This window comes from Theropithecus gelada, chromosome 2 (assembly GCF_003255815.1).
Source record: "Theropithecus gelada isolate Dixy chromosome 2, Tgel_1.0, whole genome shotgun sequence".
NCBI classification, from domain to species: Eukaryota; Metazoa; Chordata; class Mammalia; order Primates; family Cercopithecidae; genus Theropithecus; species Theropithecus gelada.
In genome coordinates this window covers 149,722,631-149,747,949 of record NC_037669.1, presented here as the reverse complement: position 1 = coordinate 149,747,949, position 25,319 = coordinate 149,722,631, and the positions used below count along the sequence as shown (strand labels likewise).

At 35.7% G+C, this 25,319-nt stretch overlaps 1 protein-coding gene across 2 annotated transcripts in view; it reads right to left on the bottom strand.

The window, feature by feature from the left end:
- The window catches only part of ATR (ATR serine/threonine kinase), a 123,287-nt gene that overhangs the window by 78,082 nt on the left and 19,886 nt on the right, over nt 1-25,319 (bottom strand). For both annotated transcript variants that reach the window (XM_025377065.1, XM_025377066.1), the window contains 13 exons: nt 23,985-24,177; nt 23,478-23,740; nt 21,452-21,642; nt 21,268-21,368; nt 20,869-21,040; nt 17,676-17,846; nt 15,881-16,075; nt 14,124-14,309; nt 9,101-9,193; nt 7,292-7,422; nt 4,592-4,735; nt 1,597-1,690; nt 581-706 (listed from right to left, as the gene is read on the bottom strand). In XM_025377065.1, the coding sequence (XP_025232850.1) occupies nt 581-706; nt 1,597-1,690; nt 4,592-4,735; nt 7,292-7,422; nt 9,101-9,193; nt 14,124-14,309; nt 15,881-16,075; nt 17,676-17,846; nt 20,869-21,040; nt 21,268-21,368; nt 21,452-21,642; nt 23,478-23,740; nt 23,985-24,177 (2,060 nt within the window). The remainder of the gene's footprint in view (nt 1-580; nt 707-1,596; nt 1,691-4,591; nt 4,736-7,291; nt 7,423-9,100; nt 9,194-14,123; nt 14,310-15,880; nt 16,076-17,675; nt 17,847-20,868; nt 21,041-21,267; nt 21,369-21,451; nt 21,643-23,477; nt 23,741-23,984; nt 24,178-25,319) is intronic.

The window sequence follows — 25,319 nt, the reverse complement described above, 5'->3', positions numbered from 1 at the left end:
TGCGTTCTAGATATGCAAAAATGAGTAATTCAGTTAAATTCTTTCCAATTTATTCATATACAGTGATCTCGTATTTTAAATACCAGTTCTCACTATCATCAAGTTTAGGGATAATCTACATTATGTTGCCAAAGAAAAGTATAAAGTTTACTCGCCCCTTGAAAAAGTAAACTTAAAGATTTAGCTTCATTAAAACTAACATTAATTCAGTCAAAATGTACAATAGTAAAACTGCTGACATTTCATATGACATATATCCATAGGAAATATGTGAGAAGACTTACATAAACTGCTGCTGTATTATATAATTATACACACCTTTACTTAGGAAGATGCAGTAACCTAAAATATAACCATCAAATCATGATCCTTCAAAAACAACAAAAAACTGTATAACCCTGGGATTCAAGCTCAAAGGGCATCTCATGGATTCCTAATTCTCAGTCAGATATGATAATTCAGGTAAAATAAAAATTTCTTCTTTCACTAAATCACAAACAAAAATGTCATTCTGTCATCTTTTCTTTAAGCCTCCAATCTTTCTTTGTTATACATTTTTAATTCTATCATCTTAGCATACCTGATTTTTATACAAGGTTTCCTTCAAGCTTGTAAGAGCATGAATACGAACATCGACATTTTCATGCTGAATGGCCTTCATAGAGAGCTGAAGAGTTGTTTGAAGATCCGTGCTCTCAGAGGTCTCCTATATACAAAGCACAGAGAGATAGACCTTATTAATCGACTATTTTAACAACCATTTCCAAAGGCCTGAATTCCCTATATAGTTACCATTAAACTATACCAAACCAATTTTTTAAAGTAATAAAATTTCCATTCCTTCCTTTATATAGCATAAGTCATTTTTAGTAATTCTAAGGGAAAGGGATTTCATTGTAAAATTTTTAGACGTGGAGAAAAATTTTATCCCAACTAAGAATTTACTTATCTAAAATAAGTACTTCTTGACAGGAAGTATAAGTTTCTCTTAATTTACAGAGGGTTACATAATAGCTTTGAACCAGGTCTACGGATTATATAAGTAATTCACTTCCTTTCACTACCCAAGGTGACACCCAAGGTCAGATATTCCACTTTCTACCCAGAAGTGCTATGAAATCACCACTAACATCTTCATAATTTTAGAGAGCTAAGATTTAAGATGCTGGAATTATACATTATTCCCCTTCTAAATCTCAGGAATCATTGACATCTGACATTTCTATGTCATGGTTTGTAGCACAACAAAACTAGAATCGTCCCACAGCTTTCCTTTCTTCTCTTAGGGCATGCCGCTGTGGTAGCTCTTCTTTTTGGGACAATAAGGACACTTTGGTCTAGGTAGTAAAGGCATAAGAAGTGTATTTTTTGCTCTCTGTTCTATCTAATGCTGTTACATCTTTAATCTAAATGCTAAAACTTCCTTCCAAAAGTCATGGATTCATGGTAGCATTATCTACTTACCAGGAATTAGACATTAGAATAGGACTATATTATCCCTAGATATGATCCTAAAGGATCTTTATTCAATGTATTGGAATTTGGGAACAATTCTGTATTAATGATCTCCTAAACCACAAATTAAAAATTAAATACCTTTCTGTATTCCTGGAGAATGGCTTTTATCTTTTTTAATTCTGGATGATCAGGTAAAAAATATATTTCATGAAGAAAATCTTGCACAGCATCCCTAATAGTCGGAATAAAAAGAATTATTTGCCAAGAATATAAATACTAAAAAAATGTAAAGCAAAAGTTGAAACTAAGGCCAATTTAATTCATAATTAAAAGTGCTAGTTGATTACTGAGCTGCAAAGTATTTTCTAATTATGTCTAAGATGCTCAGCTAAATTATTAGTGGAAAATGACCAAAACTATGAAAATCACTCTATAATAGTGCTAAAATCAACCATGCTTCTCAGCATACAAACCCATATATACAGTCCCTTCCTCTTCAAGCTGGGCTGAGTGTGCGACCTGCTTTAGCAAATAGACGGTGCAGAAGATATGCTGTGCCAGTTTGGGACCTAGGTATTAAAAATGCCTGCAAGTTTCGCCATAAAAAAGGATGAGTTCATGTCCTTTGTAGGGACATGGATGAAGCTGGAAACCATCTTCCTGAGCAAACTATCGCAAGGACAGAAAACCAAACACCACACAGGTGTTCTCACTCATAGGTAGGAATTGAACAATGAGAACACTTGGACACAGGGTGAGGAACATCACACACGGGGGCCTCTTGTGGGGCGGGGTGGGGGGAGGGATAGCATTAGGAGATATACCTAATGTAAATGACGAGTTAATGGGTGCAACACACCAACATGGCACATGTATACATATGTAACAAACCTGCATGTTGTGCACATGTACCCTAGAACTTAAAAAAAAAAAAAAAATGCCCACAAGTTTCCATTTGTGTGTTCTGGAGAGCCCTGAGTCACTATGTCAGAAGTGTGGCCACCAACATGGACAGACCACGGTACAGAGAGAGAGACTCTGAGACTACACAGAATGAGAGAGAGGCCCAGCCCAGTCCACCTGCCAGCTGAATGTGGCCACACCAGGGACCACTTGTAAGACCAGTAGAACTGACCAGCTTAGCACAGTCCAGATTGCAAAATTATGAGCAAATAAAAATGCTCATTGTTTTAAGATACTAGGTTTGGGAGTGATTTGGAGTGTAGCAATAGATAGCCAAAGACTACCCCAATACACAAATTATCATGAAGAATTATAAAAATATATATATATATAAGTAATCCTTATCAGGGCTATAATTTTTAATTTCCTTCTAATATAATAAATGCTCTAATATTTCTGGGTCCAAATATAAGTGTTTCTAAATTCTAGTCTTCGTTAACTCATGCAATAAATATATATTAAATAACTACTATGTGCTATTACATGCTAAGCACTCTGCTAGTCACTGGGGATGGAACAATAAACAAAGCCAAAGTAGTGCCTTCATTCAGCAAGCTTAAGGTCTTCTATCTTGCAGTGTCATGATCATAACTCACTGCAGCCTCAAACTTCTGGGCTCAAGAAATCTTCCTGCCTCAGCCTGCAGTAGCTAGGATTACATGCTTTTTTTTTTTTTTTTTTGACAGAGTCTGGCTCCGTTGCCCAGGCTGGAGTGCAGTAGCGTGATCTTGGTCACTGCAAGCTCCGCCTCCCGGATTCACACCATTCTCCTACCTCAGCCTCCAAAGCAGCTGGGACTACAGGCGCCTGCCACCACACGCGGCTAATTTCTTGTATTTTTAGTAGAGACAGGGTTTCACCATGTTAGCCAGGATGATCTCGATCTCCTGACCTCGTAATCCGCCTGCCTCAGCCTCCCGAAGGGTCTTTTTTTTTTTTTTTTATGTTTCTGTATTTTTTGTAGACGTGGGGTTCTCACTATGTTGCCCACGCTCCTGGCCTCAAGCAATCCTCCTGCCTTGTCTTCCCAAAGTGTTGGTATTGTTGGCATGAGCCACCATGCCTGGTTGGGATTTTTCTTATGATTATGAAAAAGGTAGAGAAATGACACTTCTGTAATAAACAGCAAAGATATGACTATGTACAAAACAAATTTTAAAGGTACTTGAAAAGTAGTCCCAAAATCTAACTTAGTGATTTTGTTGTTTTATCATGCACAAAATATCAAAAACAAAAGTATTTTAATTAAATAAAAACACATTAACTTTTCCTTCTTCTATGACTTCTCCCTAATTAGATAGTTACTGCAACTGACTAAAGGGACCAGCAATAGCTTATGGGTGAGTAGGTAAATAAGGAGTACTTCAAACCCAACTTTTCACAAGCAAAGGAATGATTATATACAACGTTAAGTAAAATCACAGGAAAAAAATTAAATATATAGAAAGACATCCCCGTCTGAAAAGCAGCCTGAATCAAAAATACAAATGGGAAAGAATGATGTATGTTCTGTCAATAGTAGTCCACATTGGCTATAGCCTAATGCCTGTTTTGAAAAATTATGGGGGAAGATAGTAAGAAATAGTCTGTGGCCAGATTTTTAGAAAGCCTTCAATATCAGGCTAAGTAATTTGGAATTTGTCAATTAGGAAATGGAGAATCTCAGAATGCCTTTGTATGCCAGAATGACACCAATAAAGAGATATTTTTAAAACACAGTTCTAGTAACAATATCAAGAAAAGTGATAAAAGCTTAAAGGAAGAGAGGCTAGTTCAAAGCTTAATGCAATGAAGTAATAAAGATTTCAACTAAGGTAAGCGGCAGGAAGTAGGTATTTCGCCTAACCTTTCTCATGCTATTCAACTATCTGCCTTTTGACTGTGAAAACAAAGGTAAATTAGGTTTCACACTTACAGAATTAATGAAAAATAATTTTTAACTGCTGACCTATTAATTAGTGAGTTTTAGAAATAATTATAATAGAAGCAATGCCACAACTGAAATAGCATCATGTCAATATGTAATTACATGCCAATTACTTTTGTTACTGATGAACCCTGAAATTCAAAAAAGTGACAGTTCCACATTACCATCGGTAATTTTAATACCTTGAGACATAAAAATACAGTTTAAAAAGTTATTATTTTACTTTAATTTCAGTTACAATACCTGTTTTCAATTATGAGGTAGTGAAAGATAGCTGCAGTTTCTTTAGGCTGGATGTGTATAAGAGGTAACAAAGCTACTATTACATGACTGAGAAGGGAGCCCAGACAAGCATGATCCAGGCAACGAACAAAGCAGTCCCAAGCTCTATGTGAAAAAACAAATAGAAATGAAGTCCAATTAGTTTTATTATTTGTAAAGCTCTATCAATTAGTTATTAGTTGAAGACACACGATATATACAAACAATAGATTAAAAGGCAGCTTTAAAGCAAAGATCAGTGCTATATATTCAAATAAAGTGATATCCAAATTATATGAAGTCAAAAAAGCAAGGGGAAAAACAGTGTTTGGGGCAGAATTAATACAAAAAAAAAAGTGTGTGTGTGCATTTGCTTATTCTTTTACAAAGAGTGGATACACAAAAATTAATAAAAATAGATATCTGTAGAGGTCAAAACTGGAATCTAGATTTCTGACTATAATTTGTTACACAGATTTGAATTTGGGACTATGCAAATGTTTTATATAATTTTTAAATTAAATAAAATAGAGGGGAAAAGCAACCCTTAAAAATTTTAAACAAACTGAAACAAGTGAACATAACTAAATATTAAGTTGGTAGCACATGCACACAGAAAATAATTACTTCACATGATTTTAAAACATATTCTGACTATACATCTCTAACAGGATATATTTTATTGACAAAAAGAGCCTCCAAGAAGCTTAAACTGCACTCAGCAGTCTTACTGTTTGTAGTAATATTGAAATTGTCACTTTAAAGACATATATATGTATACAGAAAGAAAAATTACATAAATGTATAATATAAGTCATTAGGAACAAAGACAGAATAACCGGAAAGAAATATAATGTAAAACAAGAGTTAAGTCAAAACTATGTGATCTTTATTGTATTGGAAATATACATATATATATATATATATACACACACATACATATAAACTCAAAATCTTTTTCTCTTTATAAAAATTTTCTAGTAGCTATATTCACTTAAGACTTAGAAGCAATGACAGTAGGCCCAATGAGTGCCTATACTGGGAATTAATCTGGGCTCAAAGGAACCCAAGCTAGGGTTCCTTGAAGAAATCGCTAATTTTAAGTCAGGGGCAGGAAATGTTCAAGATGAGCATGGGTCATCTTGTCATGCCCAAAAGCAGAAAATCTATAAGAGATTAATGGAGGTCATATCAAAACTCATAGATGCCAACTGGAAAGGATTTCTACTTGCTTAAGATGGGACAATTTCAGCAATAAAAAAGACTAGTGATTTTAATGGATAAAATTAATCAAACTTATAAAAATCTATGTAATCAAAATGATATTATAAAAGAAGAAAAACGTCACTGGAGGTTGCTACAGCACAAACCTATATTCCTAAATTGATTAACTAAAAGGAAATATTAAAGTAATTATGAACTGCTTTTCCTACATGAACTATAGTTGTTTTGTTTTTAAAGACAAGGTCCTGCTATGTTGCCCAAGCTAGACTCAAACTCAAGTGATCCTTCTGCCTCACCTTCCTAAGCAGCTGGGACTACAGATACGTACAATCATGCCCGGCTAGGCAAATTTTATGAGGAATTTTAAGAATAATCCCACCTAGTAAATACAGAAGGAATAATAAAATTAGAAAATCACTATTTTATCAACTGTAATGAAATAATGGACTTAGGCAATGATCATTAATTAATGCTAAAATCATCAGATGAAAGATTAATGAGGAATTTTATAATAAAGGGATTCAGGTTGATAAAACCTACTGTCTAATCTTACCATTACTAAAAGTGGACAACTAGATGTTATTATGTGGCTCATACTGTGCCACAAGAGAAGCACAAAGCCTCACCTATGAGGCATGTTATAATAATAAATTGAACCTAAATCTAATCCAGCATCTATATCTAGGTACCCATTTATAGAAAAAACAGGGATGAAAGAAAAGATAGAGGGAAAAGTTAAATTAGCTATTCGTCAAATCCCACATCCTAAAATCTTAACAGCCTAAAATAAGTAAAATGTGTGGGTAGGGAATTTAAGGGATGAGGTTGTTTACAAGAGGCACTTAAGGAGCCAGGCAACCAAATACATGTATGTAAACTTCATTTATGTCTAACTCAGGAAACAATGATACATACAAACATCTCTGGGAAATGGCATCTACAACATGATATACAATATCTTTGGGAAAAACACCTTTGAGACAACTGGAGGAAATGTGAATAAGGACTGAGTTTTAGATTAGATATTTCTATTAATCCTGCTAAGTATAACAATTCATGAAGGTTATTTTTTAGATGCCCTCATCCATTAGATACATCTAAAGTATTTACAAGTACAATGATATGATTCTTGGATCTTCTGTAATATACCCCAACTAACAATCAAAAAGGTAGAAGCGGATTAGAACAAACTAGCAATGTTGATAACTGCCAAGGTTGGGAAACAGGTATTGAGGTTCATTGATAACTCTTCTATTTCCCAGTATGTTAAAAGACTTTCATGGTAAAATGTTTTAAAAGAAGTAAATATGTTCTGTTTTCAATACAAATAGTCTTTCTCCCTTAATTATTTATTACTTGAACCCAATTTCCTTCAAAGACATAAGAATTCAAGTTAGTGCTACTGGAAAATGCAAAAAATAATAATAATAATAATAATTAACTCAGGCAGTCATTTACCTGCAACACAATTCAGGAAAATCATCCTTGAATCGAAGGCCAGTTCTCAGTGTGGTCATCATCTTCACCCTCACAGAACTGACATGTTTGGGTCCCATTAACTTCATCAAAGACATCAAACTGTTCAAGGCCTATAGAGTTAAGTAGCGCTTCAGAGTAAAGCTTACAAACATGCTGCCAGAAGCAGATGAGCCCTAAGGACAAGTGCTTCCCATCCAATATCAGGGGCCATCTATTCTCAGATAACACAAAAGATCTCAGATAACACATCTATTCTCAGATAACACAATGTTGGCCAGTTTGTTTCGTCAAATTGCTTATGTCTTATGTGGGAATTATAAATGTGAAAAATACAAGTTGAGTTCTTTTTTGTTTTGTTTTTTCCCTTGAAGGTGATTTGTTATTTTGGCCCAATATTTGTCTAGAATGGTAAAATTTCTAATGTATTAAAGGTATAATGCATATTGTTTAATTTCTTTCATATCTATCCCAAACTGCCATATGCATACATAAAACAAGCTGAATTAAAATCATTTTAATTTGAGACCATATAAAAATTTTTGAAGTAAATGGAATACTTCATAGTGATCAATAGTTAAGGAAATTTTTGTCCTAATGATATTAAATTCAAGATGTCCTGAATTTAGCAAATAAATAATTAATGATATACTCAGAAAATGAAACACATGAAAAACACAGAACCAGACCTGTTACCAGCAGCTCCAGTTTATAATGAAGGGGTAAAGAAACTCTCTGGTTGACTTTATATGCCAAAACATGCAAGCTCTTTATGGTTTACAAGACAAACTCTAGTTTTCTTAGATTCAAGGTGATTCTCTCACTTAGGATAGCAATTGGAGAAATAATAAGAAAGCAGCCATGTAGATAGAATAGTAGTTGGTTGGGGGATTAAATTTACTAGTTGACACCAAAAGAACAGGCATTGGTTGCTGAAATTTGCAGAGTTTAATATGGTATCATATGTCTTTCTTGACTCCTTAAGATTATTTAAAAAAAAGAGGAAGGGAGTAGTATACACTGAAATAAAAGCTTCCATTCATAGGTGTTTTTTGTTTGTTTGTTTTTATTGTAATCTTACTGACTGCAGAGGTGGAAAGCAACAGAAAGGGGAATTCTATCAATATCTAAAATTTTACTCCAATCTTTAGGACAAAAATTTCCAGTGGTGGCCAACTATTGCAGCAGTCATGGTGAAACTTCATTGTGGCACAAGCATTTAAACATAAAGTTGCTTTACATTATAATAACCTAAGATTTCTGGTGTTCAAAAACACTATGGGCCATGACCCACACTAGATCAATCTAAACCAAGGAGACTCAATGATGCAACTTTTGTTTGAGTTTTCAGTGATTGCTAGTCTCTTTCTTCAAATGCTGGACTAGATGTTGTGATGACGTGAGCTTGAAGCCATTGAGGTCATTACCTGGCTCTTAAGTACAGAGCCAATCCAGGTGACTCTGAGCCAAAAGACTGACTCTGAGAACTTTTTTGAGTCCAAAATCAAGTTATGCCCAAAGCTACATTATCCTTACGCTTTTAGTAACACAGCCACAAATTCCTTTTAGTCACTTTGGGTTGGGTGTTCTATCCCTCCTAAACTAAAGAAATGAAACGAATACAATTCCAATTTTTAAGATTCCCAAAAAGCTTATATAAGTTCTTCAGCAATAGAGAATGTCATGTTTGATTATTTCTCATCTTTGAATGTTTGTAGCTAGATGCAGAATTTATCTATATTCTATATGAATTCTATCTTAGCACTTTGGAACTCAACTATCACCACTTACCATTTTCTTATCTTCAATGCCAACACTAGAGCTCAGTAACTGCATGTTAAAAAAAGCCAAAATGCCCAACAATTTGGGTTGTAAATAATCAGCCTAAGAAATAAAAACAGATAATATGTAAGCTTTATACAGATTGAATTTCTTAAGTTGACATTTTAATTATTTAATTAATGTCATTTATATTTTACTTAACTAGATTAGCATATTGGAAATAAAGACTTGGTGAATTAAGTTTCTCCAAAAACATATATCTTCACATGTAGTATTTAAAGAAACTACTGAAATGATTTATAGTCACCTTGAAAAAATATGATTAAATGTATAGTACAAGGAGAAAATGGTAAGTTTTTTAATCATGGAGTGAGCTGGGGTGGGATCCTCAGGATCTGATTCATTTCAGGATGTGGAGTGGAGAGGAAAAGAATAGAGAAAGGAAAGGGACTGTCCTTATTCTATGACATTTAGAGCTAAGGTAGAAAAGTACGATTAAGGAAAGGGTATCCCACCAGAAAAATGATCTGACATAGGGGATAATATCCCCAGAAGTAATAGAGGAAAAGAGGCACAAGACCATGGGCATCAAAAGTTGCAGGCTAGATATCATCATCCATGACACTTTAGGTTTCCTGAAGTAAACAGAATTCCTTCCTTAGTTCCTTCCTTCCTTCCTTCTTTCCTTCCTTTCCTTCCTTCTTCCCTCCCTTCCTCCCTCTCTCCCTCCCTCCGTCCGTCCCTTCCTTCCTCCTCTCTTCCCTTCCTTCCTCCCTCCTTCCCTTCCTCCCTCCTTCTCTTCCATTCCTCCTTCATTTGCTTCCTTCCTCTCTCTTTCTTCTTTCTTCCTCTTTTTCTTAAACAGGGTTCTTTCCTTCATTCCTTCCTTTCTCCCTCCCTCCCTCTTTCTTTTTCTTTCTTTCCTCCTTTTTCTTTTCTTAGAGTTCCTTCCTTCCTTCCTACTTCTTTCTTTCCTCCTTTGTCTTTTTTTTTCTCTTCTCTTCTTTTCTTCCTCTCTCAATCTCTCTCTCTCGCGACAGGGTCTCGGTCACCTAGGCTGAAGCGCAGTGGCACAATCACAACTCACTACAGCCTCAACCTCCTAGACTCAACCAATCCTCCCAGCTCAGCCTCCTGAGTCCCTGTAACTACAGGCATGCACCACCATGCCCAGCTAATTTTTTGCATTTTTTGTAGAGATGGGGTTTCGCCATGTTGCCCAGGCTGGTCTCAAACTCCTGGGCTCAAGCCATCCTCCTGCTTTGGCCTCCCAGAGTGCTGGGATTACAGGTATAAGCCACTGTGCTCAGCTGAGTTAATACTTTCTTAAGAGACGGTCCTGGAGGAGAGGGCATGGGCTTTAAGTCAGCCAAATCTAGGTTTGAATCTTAATTTTGACACTTCCTAATGTGTGATCATCTATAAGTTACTTAATTCTTCCAAGTCTGTAAAATGTGAACAATAAAACCACCTACTGCATAGAGCTGTTGTAAAGGCTAAATAAGATACCATTTATTGGCCAGGTGCGGTGGCTCACCCCTATAATCCTAGCAATTTGGGAGGCTGAGGCAAGTGGATTACATGAGCTCAGGAGTTTGAGATCAGCCTGGGTAACATGGCGTTTCTACAAAATAATTAGCCAGACATGGTGGCACACACCTGTGGTCCCAGCTACTCAGGAGGCTGAGGTGGGAAGATCGCTTAAGTGCCAGAGGCAGAGGTTGCAGTGAGCTGAGATTGTGCCACTGCAGTCCAGCCTGGATGACAGAGCAAAACCCTGCTTCCAAAAAAAAAAAAAGATATCATTCACTAAGGACTTAGTATATGGTTAAGTATTAAATCAATTTGTTCATATTATTACAAACTGAGAATGTGACCACTCTGTAAAGAATATTCTTCTGTTTCATGTCTTTATGTACAGACAGAAGAAAGGAGCCAAAAAAAAAGAGCTGGGAATGAGTAGCAACTAAAGCATTTTGAACTCTATAAGAAAGTTGCATTGCTTGATGTTGAGGCATCTGATTTAGGTATCTTCAGGTTCCATGCATTACCAAGAGAAGGGTAGGAGGGTGTGTGCTACCATATAATAGAGAGGAGTGAGGTATCCTACAAGTCTCTCCAGATTAGATGTCAGGATAAATCTTTATCTTGCCTAGCACCGGAAATCATCTGGTGTTTAATGCCTAAAATTGCATTTTGTTCTGCAAACTTCTGATTTAGATTGAGAGTCAACTTTGGCATAGTAAGCCACAATTCACTAATTGTATGGTTCCAGCCTATATTGCTTAAATAAAAAGCAGATAAGGATCACATAATCTATGTTAACATTCCAATATTAAACTTCTTGCGCTCAAACAATTATTTGACTTTATCTATCTACCAATATATTATCTATCACCAAATACTTATTACATATGCCTAGAATCCTGTGCTGGGTACAGGTGTACAAGATAAGCAAAGTCATTCTCTCTCATTAGCTTACATGGTAGACTAGTATGAACGGAAGACACTAAATAAGTAAGTATGTAAACAAAGTTGTGATAATGCTATAAGAAAATAAACACGATCCTGTGATAGACAAGAAATGTGGTAAGGGAGTTGAGACAGGGTATTTGGGAAACTCTTGAAATCTAAAGAATGAGAAAGATCCAGGATATTATTCCAAGTAGACAGACCATCCTAGGTCTCGAAGCAGGAAAAACTTTGGCACGTTTAAGAAACCAAAGGAAACCATGTTGAAATACAGGGAGAAAGGAAGAAATGGGTTGTACCATGTGAGAGTAGAAAGGTAGGCAGATCATGTATGGCCTTACAGATTTTATTTTATGTTAAAGGCAATGAAAATCATAGAAGGAATTTAATCAGGGGAATGATATGAGTTTGTAAAAAGAGCACTCCAAAGGCTGTATAAATAATTAATTGTAGAGAGGGAAGAATGAAAGGACAGAATCATTAGGAGGCGTTCACAGTTGTCCCAAGAAAGATGATGGTTATTTGTGTAAGGGTGGTGGTGGCAGAAATGAAAAAGATATATTTTGGAGAGACTTGATAGCATTTGCCCATTGTTTGATTATAAAAGGATAAAGGAAATGGAGGGCTCACAAATGCTTCTCAGGTTTTGACTCATGCAACTAGGTAGATGGTACCATTACTGAGATGGGAAAGAATGGGAGAAAAACAGGTTAGAAAGGGAAAATAAAGATGTCTAATGAACACATTATATTTGGAATTGTTTGAGATGCCTATAAGACATGAGAGTAGAGATGATGAAAAGGTGAGTATCTGTTTGCCATCCTCTCTCATCCTCAGGTCTATTCTTTGCCGCCTTCTGCCCTTCTCCATACCTGGGACACTGACCAGACCGCATTACTTAGGGTCCCTTGCCCTCTGGCTTTCCACTGAATTCAGTCAGCAGGAAATACCACTAGAACAGAGGGTAGGAGGACAGAGTATGGTTTTCATATTTCCTGCTCTGTGGTTTGAGGTAGTTCTGGCAGTGGCTACATTCCTCTACAATGAGAGGACTCCCCTCATGGTTCTGGCTCTCAATCAGGTTCTAGTAACACTATTTCTCCCCCTTTCCCAGAACTAAGTGGGGGGATTAAGTTTTCTGCTGTTTGTAGTACCTGGGTTCCTTAACATTCCTTGCTGGTTCCCTTAACCTTGCCACGTCACTAAAAGTAGCCCCTTTGTTAAACTAGTTCTGTGTAAACGTTTGTGTGTATGCCATCTGTATCCTCCCAGAAACTAACCTATATAAACCAAGCTCAGGGGCAGTCTGGACTGAAATTTCAACTAAAAATTCCCAAAATATAACTCATATTAAAGAAAAAGATCAAAGAAGATCATTAAAGGAGAGAATGATGACTGAAGAAAAATAGCCAGTTACATAGTCCTGAGTTATTCTAACATTTAGAGGATAAAGTAGATAGTTTACAGGGAAAAAGCCAGTAAAGAAGCCTAAACATGAGTGAACAGTGAAGCAAAAAAGAAAAATCAAGACAATGTGGTATCACAGATGCCACGTAGGAAAGGATGGCCAATTGTATTGAATGATACTGAAAGGTTGAATAAGATAGGACAGAGAAGTGACTATGAGATTTAATAGCCAAGAAGACTGTTGGTGATCCTGAAAAAACGAATTTCATAGAATAGTGAGAAAAGAGCCAGACTAGAATGGGAAATGAGAAACCAGAGATAAAAATCTCTCTTAATGAACTGATGCCTAGCATTCCATTATTGGAACGGCAAGCTTGTGGAAGTTATTTATATCCTACTGCTCAATATCATCACCAAGGTCTGATTTTTCACAAAAAAAAATTTGCAACCTCTGGCATAAATGGGTTAAAATATTTTGCCAATAGTCCTTTAAGTCTCTTACAGGAATGAAGGCAGTTGAAAGAAAAGAATAATAATTCAATTCTGAGGATTTATATTTTTTTTAAGATAAACAGTAAAGTGATTTCAAATACAAATTTATGGTAGAGAAAGATTTAAAATAGAGAACGTATTTCCTAACTTCCCTTCTATCCAACAATGGATTAAACTACAGTTAGAATTGAAAAGTTTCATTTGTTGAGCTAAGGAAAGAGTAGTTGGAGGGGCAGGGTGAGAGGAGAGCTACAAACATATTCTGAAATTATATTAACACATATATTAACACGCAATTTAAAAGTAGTAAAGAAAAATAAACTTCAACATTTTTATTCCGTGAAAAAATAAAATCTACTCAAAACACTTAAAAGTCCACATTTTCCAATGCTAATATATGTTGTTAATAGCCTAAATATGTAAATATGTAAACAAAGTTGTGATAATGCTGTAAGAAAATAAACATGATCTTGTGTTCATGATCTTGTGCATGTGACCATGCAATTTCAATCAACCTTTTCAAAACAAAAATACCAACTTAAAATTTAAACAAATTGCTAGCAGCCAGAAAATGATCAAAAATATGGTTTCTTCAATTTCATAATTAAGCTGCAAAGGGAAGAAAAACAAACAAGAAAACCTCATAGAACATATTCCTTACCATCAGTTCAGGTGATATGATATCTCTTGGGCCCTGATACGGATCATCACTGGATGCAAATGAGGCAAGTATTGACAAACCATTGAAAACCTGTTGATAGTGTTCTCCAATACGCAGCAATAATTCATTATGCAATCCTTGGAAATCTTGTCTCAACAGGCTCCCCAGTTCAATTTCTGTTTCATTCTAACCCAAAGACATATTTTAAAAAAAGGTTTTTTCTTCATACTAACATCCTGGAAATAAGTATACTGATTTTAACATGCTATTAGTACATCAGGAGCTCTAGACCAGATGACAGGATTTACTAATGGTATTAAGAAAAGGCATTGGAAAAGATTCTAATCTTATTCTATCCTGGTAGGTCTCCCATGGATTATATGTAATGAAGTGAAGTGATCCAACTTTATATAGAAATAAAATATTAAAAAGCAAGTCCTAGTTTTCTCTAAGGTCTTATAATATCATCAACTCATTACTGGGGACACATAACCCTGGGAGGAAATGTAGTATAGTGGCTTATAGCAGTCTTTCTGTTCAGATTGTTTTAGTTTAAATTCTAGCTGTCATTTATCAGATATGCTGACTTGGATAAGTTACCTAATCTAACCTCTCTCTGCCTTAGTTCCTTATCCATGAAACAAAACGAAAAAAATAGTACCTTTGGCTGGGTGCGTTGGTTCACACCTGTAATTCCAGCACTTTGGGAGGCCAAGGCAGGTGGATCACCTGTGGCCAGGAGTTGGAGATCAGCCTGGCCAACATGGCAAAACCCCACCTCTACTAAAAATACAAAAATTAGCTAGGCCTGGTGGCAGACAACTGTAATCCCAGCTACTCAGGAGGCTGAGGCAGGAGAATCGCTTGAACCCAGGAGGTGGAGGTTGCAGTGAGCTGAGATCGCGCCACTGCACTCTAGCCTGGGCAACAGAGCAAAACTCCATCACAAAATAAATAAATAAAATATGAATAGGACCTTTATCTCATTGGGTAATTGTGAGGATTACATGAAATGATCCATATCAATTGTTTAGCTCAATTTCTGACATGTAGTAAATACTCCATAAACACTTAATATTATCATTCTATCTCTGCAATATACAGTTGTATTATACTTTCTCAAGATGAATAAATATATTTGATATTCACTAACTCTCATGTGAAAAGAGATGTGCTGTTGGCATATACTATGAAACAAATGAAGTAAATTAACATCAGAGAAAACAGTAACGTTATATGCATATTTCTCATAGTTTTCCTGTTCCCATGTAGTTTCATATTCCTGAGAGATATTTTGTTACTATGACACCAAAAAAAGCAGCACAGGTTATAATTTTAAACGTAAAACCTACCAAAAAACTGGACCAAATTGTAATCAGAACACCAAGTAACTAAACTAAACACAGACATTATACTGCATTTGAAGGTGATTGCCTCTTCCTATGTACATAATTAAGTGTGTATCATCAGTCAACTTATAACTCCAATCAACTGAAAAGTACTATAATGAAATAGGCTGAGAACCTCTCCTATAAAAGGATGTCTATCGTATCCCATTACGGTGAAATGATCAAAGAAAACAAAAGGAGAATTCTATTTAATATAGTCTCAGGACAAAGATTATTTAACAACACTTAAACTTACATTCTTCTGGGACAGGCTATAATTTACTCACCCTCCTTCCTAGAAGAATGTTACATCTTTCCTATAATGCTAATTTATATAAAAAAGTAAAATATATAGAAATATTCAATTACCTTCAGATAATGAAGGGCACGTTCTAATTCATCTTTGGAACAAGAACAGACCAAATGAGAAAAAATATATTTGAAGTTGTTTATTAAAATCTCTCTACGATTGACATTTAATTGTTTTCCTAAAGTTCGAATGAGAGCAGAAGCTGCAGGGCTTGCTTTGGCAGCAAGATCGGGTAGTAGAACTTGTAATGTCCTCTGAAAAAGAATGCAACAATTACCAAAAAGTACATTTGTCTGGCTGAAAAAAATATTCACATAAGCTACGTGCAAAAATATTTTTAAATGCCACACATATTTGGAGTCCATGTAGGACTTGTATTTGAATTCAGATTTACCATTTATTCACTCAAATGATATTTACTGGGCAATTTACTATGATTCAGGCACTGCACATAGCAGTAAACAAAATAGGCAAGGTACCTGATGGCACAGATCTTACATTGTAAAAAGGTAGAGAAACAGACAATAAATAAGCAAATGGAAAAGTAAAAAAATAATTTTTCAGGAGTATGTGTTAAAATATACTCATGCTCTGAGGTAGAAATTACAAGTCTAATGTATTACTTGAACTTGTATTTAAATAAGCAAGAGTAACCATAAATGCAATTTTTAAAGACATTTTTTAAATTTAAGAGTTGATGTTGTAACATATATAAAAAAATCTTTTAACACACACACCATCCCAATACTGCAACAATTCATTTTTGTCTATTCCTTTAAGACGTTTTTAATAAAATATATACAAAATCCAAAGATAAGAGAAATGGACTTGCATTTATTCATTCTACATGTACTTATTACATGTCAGTTACTATCCTAAGCACACATGTCAGTTAGTATCCTAAGCACTGGAGATGTGATAGTGAACAAAACCCAAGTTCTGCTCTCAGAGACACTTACATGGTACTTCTACTTTACCTTTCAACTTAATATTAACATTATAAGATTGTTGTAATATTATAAGGTAGTTTCCTCAATGTTATAATAATTTATGATGTTAATGGCTACATAATATCCACCTACCTAAAAATAAGACATTTAGTTTCTACTCAGAGTTTTGCTTTTGTTTTCTTTTGCTACTTGGATAATGTTATAATAAATATCTTTGCTTTTCGATTCCCAGAGTAGAGTGAGTGAATGAAAATGTATGAATGTCTTTGTGGTCCTCCCCACATACTAACATATTTCCTTCCAGTATTTGACCAATTTATAAGCAATTTATGTTTGCTAAACTATAGTAATGCTGTAGGGAAATATTCTGCATGAATTGCTATTATAATTTATTAATTAAGAGTAACAATAAACTTTGCCTTTGTGAAAAGGTTAAAAGATAATCTATTTTATCATTTGTAAACCTCAGCACCAATTTCTTTTTTTTTTTTCTAAACTGAAGTGGTAGAACATTTTTTTTCTGAACCCAATGACTTTTCAAAGGCTTCCTAAACCACTCCATACTATAAAATATGTCATAGTAGATCATTTATACCACTACAATTTTATACTTTATTATTCCAACGCCTTATGAGTAGAAATGATCATATTAGACTTCAAATTACCAATGGAAAAAATCATAGCACCAAAGACATAAGGGCTCAAATAGCTAACTGAATTGATTAGCATTATTCAATTAGTATTAACTTTTCAGGACAGCTAACTATAAAGAACAATGACTCAAATCCATTTAAACTTAAGTTTTACAGCGTAAGCAATAATCTAGTATCAAAGTCAAAATCTAGAACGGCATGAACAAAATACTGAATTGCAAATCTCAAGTGAACTATATGTTGCAACTTACAGTAAGAAAACGATTAAGATCAGGAAAGTCGAAAACGTTGGCAATTTCAGACAAGGTATTTAAAGCCATTTCTCTTTGGTGAGCCACATCTTGTTTTCGCATGTCAGCATTCTGGCATGGAGTACTCGGAAGTGCTGTCATCTGACTAGAGTGAAGGGATTCTACCAAAAACTAGAGCAAAAACCATTTTATTGTTAGTTTTCACACAAAGAAGGAATTTTAACTAATACTTTTTAAGCTACCATAGAGGGCAGTATCAAATCGTATTCTACATTATCTGAATTGGTTCATTCAATTTTTATAACAACCTTAATGAGGCAGAGTAGGTCACAACCTGCCTTTTACAGATGACATAATCAGGCCTAGTTAAAAAACTTGAATATCATGCTAAGGATTATACCACAAATAAATTCAGTATTTTAGCATAACCTAACTTTTCAGCCATTAATTGAATATATTTAAAACAAAGTGTCATATAACATAGTATCAAGGCATAAAAGAGTTTACTATCACTAAAAGGGTATACATCATTATAAGATGATTTTCTTCCTCCCCCATTTATAACCTGTATCTTCAGACCAATATCCTAAAATATAAAAATGGCAAGATTTCAGTTCTATTAAATAAACTAAATACATCCTTTTTAACAATTATTATTATTTTTTTTCTTTTAGACAGAGTCTCGCTCTGTCACCCAGGCTGGAGCACAGTGGTGCGATCTCGGCTCACTGTAACGGCCACCTCCTGGGTTCAGGCGATTCTTCTGCCTCAGCCTCCTGAGTAGCTGGGATTACAGGTGCTCATCCCCATGCCTGGTTAATTTTTGTATTTTTAGTAGAGATGGGGTTTCACCATGCTAGCCAGGCTAGTCTCAAACTCCTGACCTCAGGTGATTCGCCCACCTTGGCCTCCCATAGTGCTGAGAATTCAGGAAATGAGTCACCACGTCCAGTCTTAACAATAATTTTTTAAAGCAAGCACAATGCTTTCTTTTTAAAACCAGGCACAGTGGCTCATGACAGTAATCCCAGCACTTGCAGAGGCAGAGGTGGGAGGATCATTTGAGGCCAGGAGTTAAAGAGCAGCCTGGGCAAAATACAGCTGCTGTCTCTAAAACCCCATCTCTAAAAATAAATAAATAAATAAATAAATAAATAAATAGCTAGGTGTGGTGGTGCACAGCTGTAGACAAAATACAGCTGCTCTCTCTAAAACCCCATCTCTAAAAATAAATAAATAAATAAATAAATAAATAGCTAGGTGTGGTGGTGCACACCTGTAGACCCAGCTACTCAGGAGGCTAAAGTGGGAAGATCTCTAAGCCCAGGAGTTAGAGGCTTCAATGAGTTATGATCACGCCACTCCATGATCACTGTATGTTGCCTAGACAACAGAGTAAAACTTGGTCTCTAAGAAATATTTAAAACAAAAAATAAAATAAAACTTTTAAAAAGCAAATGGAACAGATTAGATAACTCAGAAATTCGATGACACATCTACAACCATCCAATCTTTGATTAACCTGATGAAAACAAGCAACGGGGAAAGGATTCTCTATTTAATAAATGGTTTGGAGAACTGACTAGCCATATGCAGAAAATTGAAACTGGACCGCTTCCTCATACCATATACAAAAATTAACTCAAGATGGATTAAAGACTTAAATGTGAAACTCAAAACTATAAAAATCCTACAAGAAAATCTAGGCAATACCTCAGGATATAGGCACAGACAAAGATTCCATCACAAAAATGCCAAAAGCAGTTTCAATAAAAGCAAAAATTGACAAACAGGATCTATTTAAACTCAAGAGCTTCTGCACAGTAAAATAAACTATCATCAGAGTGGACAGACAACTTACAGAATGGGAGAAAATTTCTGCAATCTATTCATCTGACAGAGGTCTAATATACAGACTCTACAAAGAACTTAAACAAATGTACATGAAAAAAACAACCCCATTAAAAAGTAGGCAAAGGACATAAACAGACTCTTCTCCAAAGAAGACATACATGCAGCCAGCCAACAAACATGAAAAAAAGCTCAACATCACTGGTCAAAACTACAATGAGATACCATCTCACGCCAGTCAGTATGGCTATTATTAAAAAGTCAAAAAACAGACACTGGCAAGGTTTCGGAGAAGAAGGAATGCTTTTATACAGTCGGCGGGAGTGTAAATTAGTTAAACCATTGTGGAAGACAGTGTGGCAATTCCTCAAAGACCCAGAGGCAGAAATACCATTTGACCCAGCAATCCCGCCACTGGGTATATATCCAAAGGAACATAAATCATTCTGTAATAAAGATACATGCACATGTAGGTTCACTGCAGCACCATTTACAATAGTAAAGTTGGCCAGGTGCGTTGGCTCATGCCTGTAATCCCAGCATTTTGGGAGGCTGAGACAGGTGGATCGCTTGAGGTTAGGAGTTCGAGACCAACCTGGCCAACATGGTGACACCTCATCTCTACTAAAAATACAACAATTAGCCAGGCGTGGTGGCAGGCACCTATAATACCAGTTACTAGGGAGGCTGAGGCAGGAGAATCCCTTGAACCTGGGAGGTGAAGGTTGCATTGAACTGAGATTGCATCATTGCACTGCAGCCTGGACAACAGAGCAAAATTCCATCTCAAAAAAAAAAAAAAAAAAGCAAAATCATGGAGTTAACCTAAATGTCCATCAATGATAGACTGGATAAAGAAAATGTGGTACATATATACCATGGAATACTATACAGCCACAAAAAGGAACAAGATCATGTCCTTTGCAGGGACATTAATGGAATTGGAAGCTATTATCCTCAGCAAACTAACACAGGAACAGAAAACCAAACACCACACGTTCTCACTTATAAGTAGGAGCTGAATGATGAGAACACATGGACACATTGAGGGAACAACACACACTGGGGCCTGTCAGGGGGGTGGAGGAAGGGAGAGTATCACAAATAATAGCTAATGGATGCTGGGCTTATACCTAGGTGATGAGATGACCTGTGCAGCAAACCTCCATGGCACATGTTTACCTATGTAGCAAACCTGTACACACGTAATATACCCCTGAACTTAAAAAAGTGAAGAAAAAAGAAAAGCAAGCAAAACAAAACATGTATAAATATTCTTCTTTTTTGTAACTCTTAAAAAGTACCACTGTTGCCTATAATCAAGACAAATGCTCACTCTTACCTGACAAATGGGTTTCTTATACTGGCTGAAAAAATTTTGCAGTTTAACACTTTTAGCTGCAACCAGAGCTCTAATTTCTGTGTATGCTGCTCCAGAGACAGATGCTGACTTGGATAACAAACAATGCAATAAGTGCAAGAGTGCAAAAGGTACCAAATCTCCTTTTGCGGCCCTAAAATTAAAAACAACATACATATGAATACACACACACACACACACACACACACACACGTATCTCCAATATCCCAGAAACAAATGGAAATCTAAGAAAACATTCATGTTGACTCACATTTTGTCTATAATTTCACAAATATCATATCACCATTTTTAACAGCAAGCAAATAAAAAACGAGAATGGCCAAAATAAATAAGGAAGAATACAAATGCTGCCAAGTATACCTTCCAATATCCCCTGTTGTAAGAATCAAGGTATCCTTCAGCTCATAATTTCTTGATATTTGGGCATGTGTATATGCTTCCTTCATTCTTAAGACAAAAAGCTAGAACAACAAAATTAACTGGTTAAAGAAATTTTTAGAGCTAGGCTGATGTAATCTAACTGTTAAGAACAAAAATTATCAACCTCCTTTATAAATCCATCTTCAGAGTCCAAGGATTCCAATATATGCTTGATATTTCCACTAAAAGCCACTCTAACATCTTTGTCTGGATCTTCCATTAAATTTAATAAAGTTCCAAGAACTGCTTTTACATCTGTTTCATCTTCTCTAAAATCAAGATGCTTACAAAGATGATGCAGATTATCTATGAAAGCTGAAGGACAAGAGTATACAATACCTAATTTAACATTAAATGTCAAGGTTGTACTGTAAAAATATTGCCAACAAATAATATGCCACAAAGAATCCTAAGTTATCTTATAACGTTAATGTTTCATATTTAAGTATGCATAGCACACAAAATCTTAGGAAATTAAAATGGATACTTAGAAATCAAAATTTACTTTATATTTAATAAATGTCACATAGGAGAGAGGGTCTTGCTCTGTCACCCAGGCTAGAGTACAGTGGCACGATCACAGCTCACTGCAGCATGCAGCCCTGACCTCCCTGGTTCAAGGGATCCTCCCACTTCAGCCTCCCAAGTAGCTGGGACCACAGGTATGCACCACCACGCCTGGCTAATTTTTGTATTTTTTGTAGAGATAGGGCTTCATCATGTTGCCCAGACTGGTCTCGAACACCTGAGCTCAGGCAATCCACCTGTTTTGGCTCTCCCGAAGTACTGGGGTTAAAGGAGCGAACCACTGCACTTAGCCTGTAAATAATTTAAATCTAAAATAATTTCCAGAATTGTTACAAAATAACAAGTCTCTTTCAGATTTTGTAGACCATTATATGTTACCAAGATAGGCTTAAAAACACATTGCAGGCCAGGAGTGATGGCTCATACCTGTAATCCCAACACTTTGGGAGGCCAAGGTGGGAGGATCACTTGAATCTAGGAGTTCAAGACTAGCCTGGGCAACAAAGTGAGATCCCTCTCTACAAAAAATTTTAAAATCAGCTGGGTGTAGTGGCACATACTATGCTCCCAGCTACTCAAGAGGCTGAGGTGGGAGGATCACTTGAGCCTGGGAGGTCAAGGCTGCAGGCTGCAGTGAGCCGTGACCATGCCACTGCACTCCAGCCTGGGTGACAGAGCAAGACCCTGTCTCTTAAAAAAAAAAAAAAGATAGAAAGGCCAGGCATGGTGGCTCATGCCTGTAATCCCAGTACTTTGGGAGGCCAGGGCAGGTGGATCACCTGAGGTAAGGAGTTGGAGACCAGCCTGACCAACATGGTGAAACCCCATCTCTACTAAAAATGCAAAATTTGCCCGGCATGGTGGTACGCGCCTGTAATCCCAGCTACTCCGGAGACTGAGGCAAGAGAATTGCCTGAACCCAGGAGGTGGAGGTTGCAGTGAGCCAAGATCGCGCCATTGTACTCCAGCCTGGGCAACAAGAGTAAAACTCCGTCTCAGAAAAAGGAAAAAAAGAAAAGAAAAGAAAAGAAAAGCACATTTCTAAGGGGGATCTTAGCTTTATTGTTAACCTTACATTACAAGATTTAGGGAGTACTTTCCATTGCTTTGAAAACTTGAGAACAAGTTTCAACTTACTACCTAAACAAATGGATCTTCTAAGTATTTGTATAAATCTCATGCTTCGTAAAAACTTATACTCCATTACCACTGGAAAGTGGCCAAGAAGATACACTCTATAGTCCTCAGCTGGGCAAAGTAATCTATTTGAAGTTCTCAAAGTCCAATGTGTCCAACAGGGGACACATTAAGAAGGTCTCTGGTATCACTAAAGAAGATATAGAATATTGAATCTTACAATATTGAAACGACCATAGGTATGCCCCATTTAGGCTGTCAAATCACAAAAGTATTCGAAGAAATCCCAAAATCACCTCTCCTATAGGTTCTGTGATGCGATCTAATACCAGTTATCTCATTTATAACTAATCAATACTGAGCGCTGAATCTATAAAGCAAGTAACTTTCTGTAATTTTTCAAGGCTTCAGCCTAATTCTTTTACTGATTTGAAAAGCAGAGTTTAAATAGGTTTTAAAATATTAAATAAGTCATAATCACTCACCAAGTTTTACTGCACTAGGTGTTTTCTTTTTCAGTAGGAAAAGGAATGGCTTGCAAACAGACGCTTTTAGTTGAGAAGATGAACATTCATGTTGAGAAGTGGCTTTCAAGTTCCTACAGAAGAGGTCCACATGTTCATGTTCAGAGAAAGGTTCTGTTAAAGAGCTTGTCAGATAAAACATGCCATGAAGAGTACAGACAAGTTGACCAAGTATAGAAGCAAATTCTTTCTTGATAATGTCAGAATCATCTTTGACTTTATCTCTGGGGAAAAAAAAAGAAAAAGTACTAAACTTTCTTGCCTAATTTTGTGGTCTAAATAGTCTTGCTTAATTTGGGACAAAAGTACTGGTAAAACAAAGTCTAGAAGGACAAAATGTTAAATTCTAAAACTAAAAGCAACATTTGCTTTACATATTCAACAATAAACATAACCCTGCATATATAGCCAGAGAATTATGATCTTTCCAATAGAGTGATATATTAAAATTAAAATCTTAGTACATACATTAGAATCTTGGGAACTCTGTTACAAGAATTCTGCTGCTGCAATAAGATAAAAAATCCACTAACACAACTAGCCCGGATTACTTCATGGGAGCTCTGCAGGGCCCAGTTGTAAACTGCTGTTCTCCATTCAAGGAATATTCTTCTTGGAAACAGAGTCAGAAGAAACACACATCGTGACTGTGCCTGTGGTGCTGAAAAAATTAAGTCTGTTAAACATGATTTCTACTAATGTTAATTTTATGTATACACATATACATATGTAAGTAACATTTGTGTATATATAAAAAAAGTCAAGTAACATTTAAAATACATTTAATACCTAATTTAATTAAAAGCTCCTTTTCAGAAAATAAAGTGCACTGAAGAAGGTCTATACACAACCTTACTAAATAATCAAGGAAATGTAAATTGAAAATCATACCTACCAGATAAGAAAAAGAAAAAAGTTTTATAACTCCATGACATTTTTTATTTTCTAGATAGCAAAAATTTTAAAGTCAGCTAAGTGTCAGTGAGGATGTGGAACCCATACTCTGCTAACAGGAGTGTAAACTGGCATATCTTTGGAGAACAATACAGCAGAATAGAGGTGAAGATGTGCAAACTCTATAACCCAACAATACTACTCTTACGTAGGTAAAAACGTTGAAAAGTGCTTCTCAAACTTTAATATGGATATGAATCACCTATCTTGTTAAAATGTAGATTCTGATTCAGTAGGTCTGGGTGGAGCATAAGATTCTCCATTTCTTTATTTTATTTTATTTTTTTTTTAAATGTGCTCTCTCAGCAGAATCAAAGATGCTCCATTTCTAACAAGTCCCTAAATGGTGGCGATGCTACCGGTCTGTGGACCATACTTTTCAAACAGCAAGGCCTTAGAATGACTAAAGAATCATTTATAAAAATATTCATTTAAATGTTGCATGTAATTGTGAAAAGTTGGAAACAACGTGATTGTCCACCAAAAGGAGGTCTGATAGTGTCTATCCATACATTTGGCTACTATTCAGAAGTTTAAATAAAAACTAGAGTTACCCATATCACCAAGGATAAGTCTCATAAAGATAATGTTGACCAACAAAATGTAAGCTGTAAGAAGCAAAACAATTTCTTTTATTATTTACAAATAAACACATATATAGTAAAAGTAATAGAACATTCAACAGAACAATCAACACCAAATTCAGAACAGTAGTAATCTCTGGGGGAAAAAAATGGGGGGAATGAAATCATAGAGGAACAAAGGGCTTCCATCATATCTCTAATATTTTTATTTCCTTTTTAAAAAAATTTCATGAAGAGAGGGAAGGGTGAAGAGAAACTGACTTTA